Genomic DNA, 16,485 nt, shown 5'->3' on the forward strand with positions numbered 1-16,485 from the left:
GCTTCATTTTCGAGATTGTTATTGTATGATTTGTACAGTCGGACCTGTGTATAAAACTCAAAGGGTTACTCATAGCTGTTCAGAGACTGCCTCTGCAGCTTCTCGGTTTGGTTTTCCTTTTAATAACCACCTGATTAACTCTTTGACACCTGAGACTGAGATTTCTATGTTATGTTTGTACCACTGTGTGTGACATAAGCACTGTACATGATGTGTGCATTACGACTCCAGCAGCAGCAGCAGCAGCTCATCGTCAAGGCGAGTGTTAAACTAGACGTGTACATGAACAAGTGAAATGCCTTGATTTTGATTGAATGTAGACAGAAAACCGATGGTTTGATTATTTCAAACACTTACGTATGTTTTCCAGATGACACAGTTTTGTTGGGCTGTCAGGGCGTTTTTATCTTTTAATGAACTAATATTATTCCTGCTGTGACTAATAGAAATTAAAAGTATGGTTTAATAGATTAAAACTTGGCAAAGGTTCTGATCTATAAAACTGGGCGAATGGTTGTGATTATATTTGTAAGTGGCTGAAAAATCCACATCAAATAGAGGAATGATGCCCAGTTTAAAATGTTAAAAAAGGCATAAAAAACAGCCCCTGCAGTACTGTATGTATTTTTTGTGTTACTCTGAAGACGCCGCTGAGTGTACATGTCTGTGATGTAAGCATCTCTCTCCATTTGTATTTTTTTACTCATGCGATGATTCATAGAGCATTCATTATCAATACACTAAGGCTACTGCCCGAGCTGTGGTGTTGTGTTCAGAGTTGTGTGTGTTTTTCTGTGTCTCATGGCAGCGGAACTTATTTCAAAAGGCGGGCTGAGGTGATTTATATTATTTAGTTCAGTTTCCAGCTGCGTCAGAATCATGCAGTGCGGTATAGTTGCATCACATATGCTGGTGTGCAGACGGTCCATGTTTCAAACCGAGCTGAGAGCTGTTCTCTGGACAGGTGGAGCCAGTAGCTAGTGGCCGTCACTCAACTAGCATTCAGATGTGAGATCTTCTGGATCAAACCAGTTCTTGTTAAAGGCCCCTACTGGCTTTGACCTACTTCTTTCTAGGTCGAAGTGAGGGACTCATTTTTATACCATCATACCATCGCTGAGATGGTTTCAGTTTCATGGATTCACAGTGGTAAAGTGATTTTTCACATATATCAACAAACACAATAACTATAAGGCAACTGAAGAATTGATGCCAATATGGGAACATTTGAGATTTATAGATGTTGGTGTTCAGTAACTACATTGAAATATATATATATATATATATATAAACACAATGTAGCTTCTATTTGTTTTTACCTAGAGGGCTCTCTGTGTTTGTTCTCAGTGAGATTTGGTTTATAGCACTCAAAGTACCAAAAGGAAAAAATAAATACACAGAAAATAGAGAAAAAGACCAGGAGCTGTCTGTAAGTTCAAACCTAACCTAGCCTAGTTAAAACGCAAGTGTTACTTTGCATCACATAAATGAAAACTGGTTGCACCGCACAAAATATTCGTAAATCCTTCACTAAGTTTTAGCGTAAAGGCCTTCCTAAGGTCTTAGTAACTACTAGCTAGTTTCAAACTAGTGATTTCCTTTGGGTGGCATCAATAAAACATAGTGTAGTAAAGACTTAAGGAATGTCTAAATCGGTTGCTAGGAAACATCTAGTGCTATCCAATCCACAGTTTTAGATGATAGTAGATCTGTATTGTCCCAGAGAGAGATTTGTTTTCTCAGCCAGTACATCTTCCACACAGCAGCACACAGATAAACACAAATCCATGAAATATACACTTGGTCACATCTACACATATACAGTACATTTATGCCTCTGTCTGTTATGTTATCCCAGCTCACACAGAGATGTTTAGATCTATACAACAGTGTCAACGATGCACTTTGTGTAGGCAGGCCTGCTCTGGCAGAAGGGACAAAACAGCCAAAGTGAACTCTTCTCCATGTTAAAGTCCTGTCTCTACGACCAGATGGCAGTAATGTGAAGTGTGGATTGAGGAGGTAATCAGTGTCATTTGCTATTAAGTGTGATGGCTCTGTCCTTCATGTCCTAGTGATTAGAGGCACAAAAGATGTATGTTTTAGGAATAGGTATTGTTTTGTTTTATTTATGTCTGCATACATGGAGAAATTGTTTCAGAGTTAGTAGTATTACTTAGTAGTACTCAGAAGTATTCATGCAGTAGAGTGAAATACCTGATTATAACCTATTTGATATTTTATACTCATTTAGTAAAATGTTAATGGCATCATGTTTCTTCAAGATTTACATTACTATTAAACAGCATTTATCACGTTTTAAGGTTAGGTTAGTCGACCATATTATCTCTTTTACTCTTCACTGTTGACGGGTCAGGATTTATGTGTGCAAAGCCTTTGCATCTTGCTCATGTGCCCTCATGTATTTACCAATCAACATCAGGCTTGTACAGTCTTGACCAGTCGTGTGCTCTTGAAGATGTATTTTAAATACAAAACTCAAAATAAACAAAAGGCAAATCAACAAATGTGTTACTCAGAGGTTAATTCAGCATAATAGTTGAAATAGTTTGTAATAGTCTGCACAGCTGCTGTGTCAGTTTATCTCCAATCCCTGCCATATTTATCTAGTCTCATACAATACAAACTAATAAAAGGCATCTTGGACTAAAGTCACTCTCACGAGCTTTGTTTCTCCTAATCTTCCTGTCCCTCCACGGCCTGTTTGTCCACTCAGCTATTAAAAGTGAAATCCTCATGATGATATCAGAAGGAGATTCAGAAATGTGTGCCAGGAGGACTGGGACAGAGGAGAGGGACTAAATAAGGACATTAATGCTTTACCATCGAGAATACATTCTGGAGGAACACATGTACTGTTGGATCTGGGATGCCATGGATCACATTTTGCTTTCACTTGCATTCCCTTATTAAGAGTTACGCCGATCTGAACTCAATGATTCCCTTGATACTTTGCTCACAGTTTACATTATGTTGTTAAATAGTTAATCTTATTCAAAAGCAAAACAAGTGTTATACAATATAGGGCTGGATCCAAGCTACAACATTCAACATAAAAGCTCTTTGATCAACTCACGGTTTAATATTTTGTGTGCTATAGTGCCTTTGAGATGATGCAAGTTTGTGTGCGGCATACCCTGAAGCTAACGCAGCATTGCACGGCTGTGTAGCACAGTAAATGCTGAACATCGAGCAGCACTGCTGGAGATGTGCAAATAACACTTTTCAGTTTCAAAACACAAACAAAACTATTTGTACTTAAATGTGCAGCAGCTTATTTTACTCACTTTAGTGTTAGGGAAAACAAAACGGTGAAACAGTTTCCAGAACAAGCTTAAATTAAATTGCCAGTCTGGAATATTTGTTTACTCTTTGTGAAAACAGGTTTTAATAGCACGTAATCATGAAATCATAATTGATAATACATTCAGTGATACACAATATTTCCAATGGATTCACATATTTATGTCATAATTACATGCTCGATTCTTTTAAATATGCAATTTTTCATTCTAAAAGACAGGAGATATCAGTATTTAGGCAGTATTTAACAGCTGGTACTCGTTATGTTTGTGCTATTTATGGTAAATCTGCATTTAGCAACATTTCATATAAGATAACACGCTGGTGCCGAGAAGGAGATGAACATTGTATTGTTCCTAATTGAGACCCTGTAGATTTGAGCTAAGTGGTGTCACTGGCAGGACAAAGAGGGAGTCACAAAGTAATGTTTAAGAGCAAAACATAATCATCTTTCAGTGAGGCTTCCATTGAGGGAAAACTGGACACGACAACAATGAGTGTGTTGAGAAAACATGTTTTTCTCATCATCCCCACCCCTCACTGGCCACTAGGAGGAATACATTTTATGTCAGAGGTGTTTACTTACATCACCTCTATTTGGCAATCCTGCAAATCAGACTACCACACAAAGTGAAAGCAGCGTTGCCAGACCTTAAAGTGACCACAAAAGAAAACCCATTAACAACAAGAAGACTTTTCCTCCTTCCTCTTCGTTCTTCATTCAAAAGAATTGCACAGTCCATCTTGATATGGAGGTTAAATGCTCAAAAACAACAGATCATTTAGAAATTAAACGTACATGTTCAGTGGTTCTTGATGTTGATTTGAAGTATTGCATAGTGAGACTCCTCTTGTATTAAATGATGAATGCAGCCTGGACTGAATCCTTGAACTAGGCAAAGATCTTAGTGATGAACTCCCGGAAACGTTTAGCGTACTGCTCTGGATGAACTGTTGAGATTTCTGCTCCTGCCTGTGAAGCGCGCACACACACACACACACACACACACACACACACACACACACACACACACACACACACACACACACACAGTTGATCAGAGCTGACAAAATGAAAGCAACCCTCTTTTACACTTTGCAGGATAGAGATGTAAAGGCTGCATACGCTTAACCGACCCCTTTCAAGAACACCGCTCTCTCACCCCGTGTTTGACAGCCTTGGCAGCGTGAGCAGCTTTCTTCTTGGTGTCGTACTGCGTCAGCACGTCAATCAGACCCATAAAATACACCTCCCTGTGGGGCGCACCTACATGGGAGCGATTTACAGCGTTTGGTGAGTGTTATTGATCTGCACGTATGATGTTATCTCTTGTCTCACACAAGGTTTAGGTGTTTCACAGCGTAGATATCTCAGCCGTCAGGACTCACCTACAGCGCTCTGAATTGCGTACACATCCACATACGGGTCAAACTCCCCGGGACCCATGGGTTTGAAGGAGTTCATGTAGCCACTGATACCCTCAGGTGAAGTGGAACCCGGAGCAGGAGCCAGGTTGTTTTCATCTTCCTCTTCCTCTTCGTCAGACGACTCCATCTCCTCCTCCTCCTCCTCCCTCTCAGCCCGCTCGACATCATGAATGCCCAGCAGCAGGCTGTAGTCCATGATCCTCATACGCACCAGAAACTGCAGCAAGAGGACACATAGATTATGTCAGAGAAAACAAAGGCTGCATGCTTCTTCTTCAACGCTGTCTTCTCACCTCGATGTCTCTGCTGAGCTTGTCCATGATCTTCTCCTTCTCCTCATCGCTCACATAAACTTTCTGCATGTTGTTCCTGAAGTCTACGTCTTTGTAAGTGGGCAGCTCCTTCACCTGGAAACATAGAGTGAAGGTCAACTACTGTAAAATTACATTTAAATAATAATAATAATCTCAAAATTAATTTGCATTTTTCTCATTAAAACACAGTCCTATTATTAGTGACATGAAAGTCAAATAATATTACCCCAAAATGTTGTTTTCCAAATCAACACAGTCACAAAGATCAAAGGTTTCCACAGCTCTGCAGATATTTAAACTCCGTCCTTTCAACCAGCTATTTCTGTCTTTTTATCGAGGTCAGAGTCGCTCCGGGCCAAACAGAGGGGCTCTGATGTTATTGAAAGTCTATTGCTAAGTGATTTTTCCTGCGAGAAACATTTCTGAAAATGAAATCTCATTTGTCACAATGCACAAGCAACAATTAAATACAATGTAAGAGATGCGATTGTCACACTCTGCCCTCAGTCTGTTTTTCTGGTTTGTTGTTAGAGATGCAGCAGGTCACAGCGGGAGAAACAGCGTGAATATACGCACACACCTTCAGACAGGCTGGCGGCACAGCTGCAGCCAGATGTCCTCATTAAGAAAACAACAAAGAGTTTTAGACTTAATTGAACTTTTATTAATTTATTCGCAGTTGTCTAAGAGCTCTGTCACTTAGCAGCCACTTAGAAGGGCAAGTTTATAGTTTTTTGTAAGATTCAAGAATATGAATCAGAAGCATTGAACTTGTTCAGGGGGATGTTAAAGGGGCATTCCACCAATTGTACAAGTGAAAGTCAGTTTTACTCTTCAGGAGAAATATCAATCAGATGGTGAAAACAGTTGTATAATGTCTTCTGTGCATCTAGGGGAGCTTTCTAATTCCTGAGGAGGATATACATTATGGGAAATGTAGGATTCAGCATTTCTATGGCAGTGCAGTACTACATCACCTTTAAAAAGTGTAGAGCAGAAAAAAGTGGTATAAGAAATACTGAACTTATCTTTTAGGTTACAGAAACATGTTTCCTTTTACAAGGTAGCAGTGCTGCAGGGAAGCAGAAAGTAGAGTTTAAGTAGCACTCGTCATAAAACCTTAATTTGATCTCACCTTCTCTTTAAAACTTGCTTCACGAGACACCAGGGACCCCTGAGGAACAAAAAGACCCCCCACAGTCACTAATATGTAACTGTTGAGCCAAAATAATACAAAAACCATGTTCACACATTACGTAACAGAGCTAGAACTGTTACACTGGCTGATTTTTATCAATCACAAACCCCTGAGAGTCAGTGTCTTTATGCATGATTCATGAATGGCCACGGATCCAACAGTCTGCTTGCTACTGAGGAGGTTTTGGGTCAGGCATTGCTTGAATTCATGAGCATTAAAGGCCACACGTGTAGAATTATGAGATGTGATTATAGTGTCTTTCAGGTAAATACTTTAAATGTTCTAGCACACCCCCTCTTCCTCCCCAACAAGACTCAAGAAAATCAGTTGGTGAACAAAATGTAATATAATGAAAGTTTATGACATAAAGTTCCACACACTTCCAATGACATTAATCAACTCTGAACCATAAATGCAGGTGGAAAAATGAGTGGAGGCAGAACTAAAAACACTACACATGACCCACCAGACTGAATCCTTATCTAGCTACACCTGCAGGATTTACCTTGAGGTCATACTTCCTGTGTACATGCAGTCTGTGGCTGAACATGTTCCTCATAACTAACAGGTAGGTGTCCTCGTTCTCCACAGTGACTCGGTACATGGCCAGGAACTGAGGGAGCAGCGTGTTGCCGTGGCAGGTGACAATATGCTAGAAGACAACAACAGTGACCATAGACAATGAATGACTGGAAAATAATGGAGACGCAGTAACCCGGCGGCATGAATGAACAAGTTGCTGTCATTGACTCAGTCCTGCTCAGTTCCTGCTGTCTAAAATAATTATTGAAACATCAGAAGGAAGTGGACTGCTTGTCATAGTAAAAAAAAAAACAGAGCTCAAGGATACAAAATAACAAAACAACTTTACAAGAAAACTCCACAGGGCACCTTCAATATTGCTTTGGAGCTTTCAACCACATTTCACGGTCTTCATCAGCGTAAGGAATTTGCTTACTCTGAGCAAACGCAATCCACTGATTTAAAGCTCTGGAAAAGACCTTAAATAATGGTTCTTTAGGGATAGGGTTTGTCTTCATGGGCCTTTTTCACAGAAGACATCGTGACATGTCACAGTAGTTAAAGCACAGTAAATAATACAATTAATAATGGCTGAATTCCATTTAGCGGCTTCAGTTTCAGGGTCCTGGTATTGTGCGTGCTGCCTCACTGACACACTGTCACGGCTTACTGGGACACTTGAATAGAACTGAGCCATTGTTAATGTAATATGACAAGTAGAAATGTCTGCTGTGAAAAAGGCCTATTAGGACAAAACAAATGTAAATATACTTCACCGCACCATCAGTACATAAGCAAAACCCCAATATTGTGTTTGTTTTGCCAACATATAAAGTCAAGTATCATTCTCTGTTAAATGTCTTCAAAGAGTGCATCTTGCCCTTAAATCTGCTCAAATTTAAATGGAAAAACAAGAGCTCTGGTCATGTATCATGACTTGTAGAAGAAAATCTCAAATCTTGTTTAGCTTTGATGTTGTAAAACCTTCGCCATGGCAACCAGGGTTATCAATAAAAGGGTGCATTTTCTCCCGGTGCACAAAAGACCCAGGACAAAACGAGAGGAAAATATGTGACTAATGGAATGTATGCTCAGATTTCACTGACTGGGGTTAATCACAAACCAGAATCACTACAATGTGGTGTTAAGATAATGTCTTGCTCTCTGTGGAAGGACATTTAAACCTCCTGCCAGGCGTAAGCTGTCCGCCCTGTGTTAGTCCCACCTGGTGATACTCGGAGAGGATGTTGTGCATCTCCTCCACCTCCTCACTGGAGATTTCTTTTACTACCAAAGTACGGTCGTATGATGTCAGCAGCAGCCCCACGCACTGCCCGTCCTCGTCTTTGAGAGGAGGACTGCGGGCCAGAGACACCTGTTGGCAAGAGAGAGGATGGCATCTCTGAACAACACCTTTTACATCCATTACACTTTTACCAGCACACACTTTAAAGTGCACATGCAGTGAGCTTCATATACAGTAATTGTGTGCTAAGCAAATGTGTCCTGTGCAGAGCAGACGATGACTCCGTCTGGCACCTGGTGCATGCAAATGTCACACAAAGAAATGCAAATCTAGAAGGGAGCAGATCAATACATACAGATAGGTGTCTGGTTTTATATAAAAGACAACAACCCTGGACGTTCTGTGTCTGTGAAAGTCCGTATCTCTGTTTTTCAAACCACCTTGTTACCTCTCTCGGCTTGTAAAAAATAACGTTTTTGTCCACTTTTGATTCACGGGAGAGTTTATAATCATACCTGGTAATCTTGGTCCTCGATTCCAAAGCGCTCTCGCAGGTTTCTGAACACCTGTGGACAGTACTCTTTGAATTTGAACTGTCCTGGAAGATTCTCCCTGAAAAGATAAAGTACGTTTTAATACGTTAAATAAGAACAATGCAGCTTGATTTAGTGCGCTGCAACATTCTCCACACAGCTTGTAATCAGCAACAGGAGCTACCAATGCTTCGTTAAATAAATACTAAAAAGTGTCCACTACTTCAGGTAATTAAGCTTAATGTGAAAGGTTTCTGTTTTCACTTTCTGTATCTCCCTCTATCTTCTTAAATGCACAAATACAATATTTCCGTGCACAAAAGCAACATGTTCAAATCATGTGATCCAAAGGATAACATGACTAAATGCCAGCTGTTTTGTGCCGCTGTTTCTGTACTAACACACTCTAAGTCTATGCAGATAGTAACCAATTACAAGTCATGTGTGTATTAATTAACACTATATATGTGTGTATTCTATAATGCCACTAAAACATGAACTCCATGTGTGTTCAATGGCACAAGGTGATGTCAGATCTGTCCAAATTTACAATTGCATTATTGGTTATGTTTAAACTATGTGACTGAATTATCTTTTAGCATCCTGCTGTCGCACTTGACTGGTTTCCACATCGAGACAACATGAAAAACACTTGAGCAAAAACCTCCACAGAGGCAGCGGCACTTTAACGTGAGAAAACATATTTTATTGTTCTTCCCACCTCTGTTTATGAGTCTTTACACGACCTGGATTCCTGACTGGATTAAAGGATTATTGAAAGCCACTCAAGTTTTCTCGACTCCATCCTGTATGGAACATGAACCTCGAAGGCATACGGAGTGTATGTCACAGCTTTCACCCTTAATTATTATTTTTGAAACGGGCTCTGTCAAACACTGATGCTCACGGCCTCACAAGATTTTCTGATGAATGCATGACTTTAGCGCTTTTCTGTCTTGTTTGTCTGAAACTTATTCATGTTCTGGTGTTACACAACCACAGAAACAACCCACTGGCTGGGAATGATGCTGCATTTCCAATTCTAATATACAGCATCATTCTTTGACATACAGCCAGACCAGACCAGCTAAATCATTATTTCTTTCATCTTTTTTGGCTCGTTTCAACTGCTGTTATTATTAGAGGTAATAGCTGTAGTAGCTATGGTAGTGCTAGAGCTATTGTTAGTGTAGAAAAAGCATTGTTGTTCTCTAAAGGGGTCTGCGGTTTCTGATAAGCACATGCAGGCAAATAAATCATAATAAAAACAGTGCAAATGACAGGAAGCAGGATGAAGGTTCCTACAATCAGGCAGACAGAGCTGAGTGGAGCACAGTACTTGTTGAAGAGGTGGTGGTTGACTTTGATCTTGGTGCTGGCTTTGAAGTCGTCTGGGAGCAGCATGACAGGTACAGTCACCTGGCTCAGGTCATTAATCTGCGCATGATCAATGGGCAAACAGTCAATGAGCATATTTGACACGCAGAGTGATAGAAACACGCCGCAGACTGGTTAAGCAGCGCACATACCCACCGAGTGATTGACTCCCCACATCAGCACGCTCAGCACGGGGTCGCTGGCTCGGAAGACCTCCACTTTCTGCTGCACGAAGTGCTTCTTCTTCGTCTTCCTTTGGGGCGCCAGAGCGTTCAGAGGGCTGGAGGTGGCGCCGGGAGAAGACATCGTATGTATCCGTCTGTGAGCGGGGAGTTTTCAGCTGGCACCTGTGGCGTCCTGTTTATGTAAAGTGGCCTGAAGCCCGAGTCTGTAGCAGCGACCTACCGGCGCTGTGAGCCAGCTGACACCTCCTGCTCCTGAGACTTTACGTCCATGCAGTGCAACAACAATGACATCAAAACAGGTGCAGGATCAGCGTTACAGTCAGTATGATGAAACAACAGGCAGAAATATCTCATGCATGTGATGTGGCACTGTGTTTTTCTTATAATGATAACAATAATCATTAGAATTATAATAACTATTTCCCTAGAAGCCAAATACAACAACAGTCTTGAAATATATAGAAAATATAGATACATACATATAGATAATGAGGGCCCTATAGGGTGGGGGTATCTTATAACTTATATACAAGTAGTCTCAACAAAAACTGAACATTTTAAGTAAGGTTGTATTTATTACACAGCTTTAATGGACACCATGGCAGCATGCAGTTGTTTCTATTTTTCTGTGCCTCAGTGTAATCATGGTCTCAGTGTTGCAGAAGTTATTACAAACGTCATGGTGCTTTATGCTTTATACTATAGTTAAGCAGACACTGAATTATCATAGTGGTTTTGTTTGGTGTTTAATCCACTGTAGCTACAAGAAGCACCAACTATAAACGAAGAAGCAGCACTTGGGAAAATATGTGTTCATATAACTTGTTAGATAAGTACTGAAAGTTCTTCTTCTTCTTCTTCTTCTTCTTCTTCTTCTTCTAATTCTCTTCATCCCTGATGATGGTTTTAAGGACTAGATGGATTCAAGTGTTGAGCCAAGTCATTTTTATTTTTTAAAAAAGGTAACAAAATGTTCTTTAAATGCACAAAACCCACAAAGCATTCATAAAGTCTCTCATGGACACGTTTGCAATATATCAGTGAAGCACACCTCCTCTTATTGTTCAAGAGGCACATTTTCTTGACGAATGCCAAAAACAAAAAATCATAATAACAATAATAATAATGCCCCCATCGAATTCTGCATTAGAAATTCAGGTTTTTAAAATAATGCCTCAGGTGTCTGCTCTTATGGGCAACCAACTGATAAATTACTTATTCAAATTACCAGCAATATTAACATAAATAGAATATCATATTTAAAGTAACATAAATAGGATTACATCTACGAGAGTATGTACAGCAATTACAGTAATACAGCTACAGTGGTTTCAATACTGAAAATATACGTATAAATACAATACATTGATCCAAATCATATTGTTCCTGAAACTAATGCAGTTAAAATGTTGAAACTTAAAGATGAACAACTTGAAAATGTGCAGCCCAAACTGTAGGTGCCGTTATTGATCAAGAGACAGTTGAGGTTACTATGGATTGCCTCAACAGAGTCTCTTACTACAATGTGGCTGGATGCTTTCACATGTTGATACACAATAAATCTAAATCTAATATAAGTAGATGTGAGAGGACGTCTAATTAATACAGTCCTAATATGTTCAGTAGAGGGCGCAAGGAGACAAAGTTACACCTGATTTGGAAGCAGCTTCTCATTGGTGGAGAGCTGCTTCTGGCTGGTGGAGAATGAAATGTGAGACTGTGTCGGGCTCCTTTGTGGTGTTCCTTCATCTTTATCTCCCATCGGTAACGAAGCTTCAGCCTCCTCTGCTTCAGTCCAGGTTTCATGCATTTTAACAGCTCAGGCCGCCCTTCTGTTTGGCGTTTGAGGAGACCGGCATGCCGTTGGGATCCACACACCAGCACTTGCCCCGCTGCTTACCTCGAGACGACCAACACTGCACAAACGGCACAAACAAACAGGTCGTTTTTTTGCAGCTGGAAATACAAACCACACTTCTGTAGGAAAGCCAATTGTTAAAATGATTTCTCAGATTTTCTGTGATTCTCACCTGCTTCTTTCTGAAGAAACCACGCTTGTCACAGTTTGGCATATAGATATCATGACGTGAGTTAAATAAATGGGCATCAAGACCTTTGATAAGTGTAGTTAGCAGTTTGCGACATGGAGCCTGTAGGAAGAGACAAACAGACACGATCAGCGTGATTACATGTTATTCACGTACTGTTTCTCTGGATTATTAAGGTGATTAGACAAAGAGGGTTTGTTTTTACCTCATCTGGATTCTCAGTAGGTGCTGGGTCTAGGATCAGATACAGACAAAAACATTTATTGATTGGCTCATTTCATTGAGATGTCAGCTTCAGTTCTTAAAGCTACTTTAAGATTTGCATCACTCTTAAGTTAACTAATAGCACTAATAATACTAAAAGCACTAATAGATGTCCATCTTGAAAAACAAATTAGTGGTTATGCTGTGGCCACTGAGACATAAATAATATTTCACCACATCTCCTCATGCTGATGTTTTTATGTAACAGCTTGTTTCTCTTGACTGTTACAAACTCATGATCACACTACAGGGAGATTGACTGAACGCTCATATGTTGATTACATATGAAATGGACGAATGAATCAGCAAAAAGGTGAGTGTTGAAGTGTACCTCACCTACTGTGCGCCCAAAGCCTGAACAACTCTGCCTCATTTGGTGTGAACCTTACCTACAGTGTGGATGTTTTCAGTCGGGTCGATGCTGCTGGCATTACTGCAGACTCCCCTGCCCTCCAGCAGGGCACGGAGGGGCCTCGACTCATCCTCTTGAGGAGCACAACGTAGGCCGTGGGCACAGCTCAGAGTGTAGACCCCACATGGTTCTCCAACGGCCAGAGAGGTGGCGTTTAAATCCACAGACGGCTGAGTCTGCGTGGACTTTGATCTACAGGTGGGACAACCTCTGGACGGTGTGGTCACTGGACTCGACAGAGCCGGCTGCAGGAGGAACAGCACCAGGACGTTCAGATACAGAAGCATCTCGCACAGGAAGTTGTCCACTAATAAATAGTAACAGTCCAGCCAATCTCTATGAGGATCTTAGATTAGATCCACCGACTGCAGTTTATCTGTGTGTCGCAAGGTGGATAGTAATTCCCTCAAGCCAAGACAAAGTGATAGTGAGGCTGACAGACACCACTGGCAGCAGCTTTTAAAGAGCCCAGGCCAGTGGGGGAAAGGTATGGGAGGGTACGTGATGGAGAATGTTAGTTTTCCTTCTCATTTCCACACAGCTGAGCACACCCCGTTTTCCCTTGTCTGACACACACACACACACACACACACACTCTCACGCATACTCATACCATTTGTTGCCTGTCATCTCGCAGGATAGTAATGTTTTCTACACCGACATAAATCACAAGTGATTGCCGTGTGTGCTACTCCATTGCTCTGCCTTTTCCCCACCAAGAGGGTAATTTATTTACAGAGGTGACGCTTTCATGTGACCAACCAATCATGGCTCAGCAGACAAGAAAATTCACCACTCAAGTTTTTAAATTACTGCTGTTCATCATTAAAAAGTAAACAACAATTTGAATCTTGCCATCTGTCTATAGAGAACTGATAAGATTTAGATTAGTTGTGGCTGAAATGTACAAAACAAAATGAAAAAGTAAAGCCATCAGCAGTAGTGGTTCTCCACTTTATTTCACAAGCAAATATTGTACTTTTTACTCTATTTATCCTATCATATCCTTTAACCTATACAGAGATTATTAAATATAATGCAAACAGTTAAACGTAGCTCCACCTCAACCAAGTACAACATTAAAATGTTTTTTATACCATAAATGGCTCTATAATCCGTCGTTTTTCTACAGTGCTGTGAAGTTTTAGCTCATTATTATGAGCCAACACATAGTACTCTGAGCATGATTTGAAATGCAGCATACATTCATTAAAACACTTTAATTAAAACATTTATTAGTAAACTAACTGGCCTTATAAAATACTCTAAATAATACTCTAAAGTATTTAGTTACTTCCACCCTTTTCGTCCTTGTTTTTGACTTTGTTATGACTTCTTTAAATAGCAACCACTAAACAAACACAGCGTGTTTACAGAGTCTGTAACTGCAGGGCTTTAGATTCAGAGGAAAAGGCCGACGCTGAGAGGCTGAAGGAGTGCCACTCAAGGTTTGTATGACTAAGACATTAATAGCCACGAGCAAAAAGTCCCACCCGGTAAATTCCACTGTCTGTGAGTCACAAACAGATTGAATTAGAAGACACGATCTTAAAATCTGACAGCCTGTCCTCTAACTTGATGTACTGATATCCAGCTTGTGAACGATTCAACTCAGACACAAATGCAATGCTGTTACAAAGGTGGCCCAATACACAGGGTCAGAAAGAGTATGAGTATGTATGACTACCGGATCTGAAAACACATCAAGTAAAAGTAGAAAGGTATCAGTTGGGGTCAGGCAGTATGACCATAAACAGTGAAACAATCTATCCCTTAATATATTTGGATGTGTTAGGCCTCTTGATTTTTTTGATAAAAACAGTCCTATCTGTTTGTTTCTGTTTTTACAGTTTCCTAATTTAACTTAAAGTACCAGCCTATATAATGATTTATATCAACATCACAACATAAAATTACACTGTGACAGAAGATTTTCGATCCCCGTCTGTCTTTTCTTTAAGCTTCACACAAATTACAACTTCTGAGAAAAGATGATCAAAGCAAACTTCTTGAAGTACAACAATACTTCATTGAATATTACTGTACTGCTTTTAGAATATTGACAAAAAGTATAGGAAGTATAAGAAGCTTCTCCCTGACAGTTAAACTTCAAAATAAAAAACTGTCTTTGACAAAACATTGAGGTGACAATACTTCTTGTCTTACAATGTTTACTTTTTTCCCGATTTTATCGATATATATGTGTACTCCTCATGTAAATATATGTAAAAGGCATATGTAAAATACCAACTGTAAAACCAAAGAAAAAAACCTAAACAACACACACACACACACACACACACACGGCACTGCACAGGTTAAAGACTACACACTGTATTTGTCCTGTGATGTGATTGGTTGAGGGGGCGGGACTTCCGACGGCGCAGGTTGGACATAAAGTGACAGACTTCACCTCCTTAAAATTGGAAGAAAAACTGAAGGACGACGCGTTACAAGTTTTAAAACAGTAAGGAACCGACATGAGACAAATAGGCTTTGAATAGTTTGTGGATAACCAGAGGTATAGTCATGTTTACAGTACAGTATTAAGCCATACCGCGCGATAATGTTGTAACGCTGAAAGCAGCTAGCCGGCCAACCGAGTCCTGCCTGTAGTTTGGGAAATGCGATGCTGCGTTTAGGGGAGGCTCGTAAATAGGTAAATCGGAGAAGTTAACACGTAACAAATAATAAAATGAGGTGATAGCTCGTATATTTGTTTACTCTATCAAGACTAATTACCAGTTAGATCCTCAACTATTTCATTCAGTCGTATTTGGGCTAGTAACGGTTTCATTATCACTTTGGAAACATTATCCCATACTTTCCTTTCACTCATGTTTCAAGAGGAACAGACAACATTTTCAGGCTTTCTATAACGAAACCATTTCCCCCCTATGCTAGTCTTTGTAATACTGTAATGTAATGATCCCCCGCTGAGCCAGCTAACACAAAAAAACACATAATAAAAATACTTTTGTTTTCAGTTATGAATTTGAATGGAAAAACAAAACCTAACTGTTTAAAAAGCTGCCTTCACCTGAGTCACCCTGGCTTTGATTACATAACCTGACACATGAAAAAGCATAATCAACTACATTTAGAGCACTAGTCTTGAGCTAAAACGATTTCTCGATTAGCTGATTGACAGAAAAATAATCTTCACATATTTTGATAATAAATTAATCATTTAAGTAATTTATAAATATAGTTACATAATATTATAGTATTTCAGGAGGAGAAAGACCAGAAACACAACACTGAGTGTCTCTTACACACGGGCATTAACAGAAGAGCCAGTCTGTACTTGAATCAGTCGCAGTTCACATTGGGTGGAAGGCACCCGAGGGACACACCTGACCATCACAGGACTAACACGAAACGCCTTCTGCCAGTGTACAGTCACTGTCCAGGCCTTTGCTTGTCTCTGGAATGTGGGATTAAACGTAAATGGAAAAACACAAACTCCTCACGGGAAGGGTTTGGCCTGAGGTTCAAACCCAGGCCCTTCTTGTTGTCAGGCAACAGTGGTAATCATGTTGTGGTCAAAGATGTTTGCTGTGTTTTTAAGGAGGACCTGTGCTGTTACTGCATTTTATTTTTGAAGGTATCCTCTTTTTTCCAGCAGCTTGTA

The 16,485-nt window shown here is 40.1% G+C and overlaps 2 protein-coding genes across 3 annotated transcripts; both read right to left on the reverse strand.

The window, feature by feature from the left end:
- Positions 1–4,216: 4,216 nt before the first annotated feature.
- On the reverse strand, positions 4,217–10,248 carry LOC139282734 (phosphatidylinositol 5-phosphate 4-kinase type-2 gamma-like). 2 transcript variants are annotated; one of them, XM_070902580.1, is made up of 10 exons: positions 10,099–10,248; positions 9,905–10,002; positions 8,548–8,644; positions 8,012–8,161; positions 6,770–6,916; positions 6,202–6,240; positions 5,046–5,159; positions 4,714–4,969; positions 4,488–4,591; positions 4,217–4,297 (listed from the first exon to the last, which is right to left on the reverse strand). In XM_070902580.1, exons 1-10 carry the CDS (start codon positions 10,246–10,248, stop codon positions 4,217–4,219), a joined length of 1,236 nt encoding a protein of 411 aa, XP_070758681.1. The 2 variants fall into 2 exon arrangements, with proteins under 2 accessions (XP_070758681.1, XP_070758682.1); XM_070902581.1 differs by lacking the exon at positions 8,012–8,161.
- A 1,690-nt stretch (positions 10,249–11,938) lies between these two features.
- LOC139283251 (insulin-like growth factor-binding protein 6) lies at positions 11,939–13,138 on the reverse strand. The gene is made up of 4 exons (XM_070903234.1): positions 12,829–13,138; positions 12,381–12,409; positions 12,158–12,277; positions 11,939–12,043 (listed from the first exon to the last, which is right to left on the reverse strand). Exons 1-4 carry the CDS (start codon positions 13,136–13,138, stop codon positions 11,939–11,941), a joined length of 564 nt encoding a protein of 187 aa, XP_070759335.1.
- Between the last annotated feature and the right edge of the window lie 3,347 nt (positions 13,139–16,485).

The sequence above is a fragment of the Enoplosus armatus genome, chromosome 3 (genome assembly GCF_043641665.1).
Source record: "Enoplosus armatus isolate fEnoArm2 chromosome 3, fEnoArm2.hap1, whole genome shotgun sequence".
Lineage (NCBI taxonomy): Eukaryota > Metazoa > Chordata > Actinopteri > Centrarchiformes > Enoplosidae > Enoplosus > Enoplosus armatus.